The 3,520-nt window shown below is 43.8% G+C and overlaps 1 protein-coding gene across 1 annotated transcript; it reads left to right on the plus strand.

The window, feature by feature from the left end:
- Window positions 1-1,825: 1,825 nt before the first annotated feature.
- On the plus strand, window positions 1,826-2,935 carry LOC310855391 (pyruvate dehydrogenase E1 component subunit beta, mitochondrial-like; the record flags this gene model as incomplete). Its single annotated transcript, XM_083760367.1, has 1 exon — window positions 1,826-2,935. The coding sequence occupies one exon, from the start codon at window positions 1,826-1,828 to the stop codon at window positions 2,933-2,935; it is 1,110 nt and encodes a 369-aa protein (XP_083616493.1).
- Window positions 2,936-3,520: the final 585 nt, after the last annotated feature.

A 3,520-nucleotide genomic window follows, 5' to 3' on the forward strand; every position in this document is an offset into this window, starting at 1 on the left:
TGTTTCACTGCATGTTAACAGCAGAGCAGAGCACCTTTTGAAATGCTTGAGAGCATAAAATTAAACCATTACACTCTCAAGAGTGAAATTGTCGTTAAACATCTGAATTTCTTTCAATTTACAAGAAGTCTACACTCTACACAATTAGAGAATGTAGAAGAATTGTTATTTTGATCAACATTTGCCTGTTATCTCTCCGAATGGAGTTATGTCACATCTCAAACTCGAAGAACTTAAATATACAATCAGGGGTTCCACTCAGAAATATACCAGAGTTTGGCAACCGTTTCTAACCTATACTTTGCGGTAGTATTTTCTACGTAGTCATTGGCCACCCCCCTTCATTTTTATTTACCCTTTTTTCCAGTTACAGTTTATTTAATTAATATACAATTTGTGGTTTTTGCATTGTATTTCAGACTTTTATATTTTATACATGAATGTTGAGTACTGGTGTTGTTGGTTTGTCCTGTATCTGTTCTGTAACTGTCATGTATCTGTTGTCTGTCCTGTCTTATGTACAAACTTCAATAAAAATACTTGAATAATAATCTCTCCCGAATGGTACCAACATCAATACAGCATTGAGTTGTGGACAAAATTGTGACAAAATAAAATATTCTTTCGTTTTGGGTTCAGAGAGGCTAAACCTCATCAAATGGTGGTGCTGTAGCTCAAATGCTGAATAATGAATGGGCCTTGATGTGAAAAGGGTTGAAAACCACTGCTATAAATATGTCACAACGTTCTACTGTGCCGATGCTGGACTGACTGGACGGGTCAGCGTCAGCCTGGTGACCACCAGCTATACCAGCTATGTGCACTGTGACAAAAACTATTTACCATTTAATTCTTTCCTGTTTTCCAATGACATACAAAGCCAATGTCATTCAGGAACAAGTGGGACAGGGGACCTAATAGGCAAATAGGCCTATACTTAAGTTGCTATTAAACGCCTTGATGTCATATTTGACCATACTTTAGGCCTAATATTGCCTATATTATTACTTGTGCAAGTAGAGCGTGCAAGTACTGCGATCGGCTGGGTATGTATGTATGTCGCCGGGTATGTATGTCGGTGTCCTCTCTTTTTTTAAGACTGTAGCCCAATCAGGGACCAGCATCTTTGGCAACATCATTATTAACAGCCTATTATTATTATAGTAGGCCTATATGATGCCAGTGGTGAGTGCGCTCTGCTTGCGCACAAGTAGGCCATACTGTACATGGCCTACTTGTGCGCAAGTTGCCACCTCGACAGAGTGCATTTCTAGTAGAATTGGCATCATAATGTTCTTAATAATACTAGGTGTTTACATGCATAAAGTTTAAAGTAATGCATAAAGTTTTACACCTAATAATTAGACATTTCAAACGTTCCTTCACAGAGATACTGAGATTTCACAGTTTACAGCGGTCGAAAGTACTTGCGTGCTCTGCTTGCGCACTAGTAGGCTATTTATGGCCTACTAGTGTGCAACAAGCAAGTATGCACTCAACAGAGTGCAGTTCTAGTTGTTTTATGAGTTTGGTCTTCTTAGCGCTCTTGTCGTGATTTATGATGTCATATGTCCTCCACTGCAGTGCCTAAATATGGACATCCACATCCACATCTACATCATGTAAACAATTTATAAAAGGAACGTGAAAACTTAAAAAACAAAACCCAACACAGTAGGAGCAATATATAGACCTGTGTTTTATTGACCAACGACGACCGACATTATACACCTAAACCAATCTAATCTGAAACCCAGGAGGACTCTTATAAACTAGATTCTATCATATTATTTCTGACCTCTGTACCAGAGAGGACAGGTCATTTATGGCATTGCTAAGATGTTTTCACTCTGGAAGGTCCGCCGTCTCCCTCGTCCGACGGCGGGAATTTCACAAGACGTCTCCGATCTCGGTGAAGATGACGGTGCGTGATGCATTGAACCGGGCCATGGATGAGGAACTGGAACGAGATGAGAAAGTCTTCTTGATAGGAGAGGAAGTGGCTCAGTATGATGGAGCTTACAAGGTGAGCAAGGGCCTGTGGAAGAAGTACGGCGACCAACGCATCATCGACACTCCCATAACAGAGATGGGTTTTGCAGGCATTGCTGTGGGAGCCGCCATGGCTGGTCTGCGTCCCATTTGTGAGTTCATGACCTTTAACTTCTCCATGCAAGCCATTGACCAGGTTATTAACTCTGCTGCTAAAACCTATTACATGTCAGCTGGTTTCCAACCGGTTCCTATTGTCTTCAGAGGACCTAATGGATCCTCGGCTGGTGTCGCGGCGCAGCACTCGCAGTGCTTTGCTGCGTGGTATGGACACTGTCCAGGTCTCAAGGTAGTGAGTCCCTGGAGCGCTGAGGACGCTAAGGGTCTTCTTAAATCAGCCATCAGAGATGACAACCCTGTTGTAGTTCTGGAGAATGAGTTGATGTACGGCGTTACCTTTGAGATGTCAGAGGCTGCTCAATCCAACGACTTCACTGTTCCCATTGGCAAGGCCAAGATAGAGAGACAGGGAAGTCACGTCACCCTGGTGTCACACTCACACATGGTGGGTCGCTGTTTAGATGCAGCCACTGTTCTCGCCAAGGAGGGCGTTGAATGTGAGGTGATAAACCTGCGTACCATTCGGCCTCTGGACGTCGAGTGTATCGAGACCAGCGTGATGAAGACAAACCACCTGGTGACCGTAGAGGGCGGTTGGCCACAGTTTGGAGTTGGAGCCGAGATCTGTGCCCGGATCATGGAGGGTCCTGCCTTCAACTACCTAGATGCTCCAGCAACTAGGGTGACGGGGGTGGACATCCCCATGCCTTATGCCAAGACTCTGGAGGACCACAGTATACCGCAGGTTGAGGACATCGTCTTCTCCGTTAGAAATACTCTAAACACACTCACTAGTCTGAACACACGCATCTCTGCGGTATAGGTACTGGCAGGAGGTGCTAGCCTCAAATATACTATCATAAGACTATTCCACCGGACAAGGACTGTGGCAATTCCGAGTAGAGCAAGTAGCATTTTTAAATGGCTGTGGGAGGGAATGGGAGATTAAAAAATAAAAAGATCAGTCTGTGACACGTGCACCATCCTGAAATATCACCATCATACATCATCTCATTCCGGCCAATCTTCAATGTTTGTGTTTACACAAACACTCAAAGCTGGCCATTCATTGTCAAAGGCATTCAATGTTTGTGTTAACACAATGTTTGTGTTTACACAAACCCTCAAAGCTGGACATAGGAGGGGCTAGTGTCCCTCAAAAACAGCGGGTCGACTACGTCACCATACTCATATATGACTCAGCCATAACCAAAACAGTAAGACGCCCTGAGGGCGCTGAAACAACAGAGCTTCTTAATAGGCCTACGTAGGGCACAGTTGAGAAGGAGTTGTCAGTGAGGTCAGATGTAGAGTTGCTGGCCGGCTCCATATATGCAGATCTAGTATTGTCAAACCATGTATGGCTATCCAGGGTTCATCCAGTGTCGTGATCTTCATATATGGAGAT

Source organism: Protomyctophum parallelum, assembly GCF_964188405.1.
Source record: "Protomyctophum parallelum genome assembly, chromosome: 1".
NCBI lineage: Eukaryota > Metazoa > Chordata > Actinopteri > Myctophiformes > Myctophidae > Protomyctophum > Protomyctophum parallelum.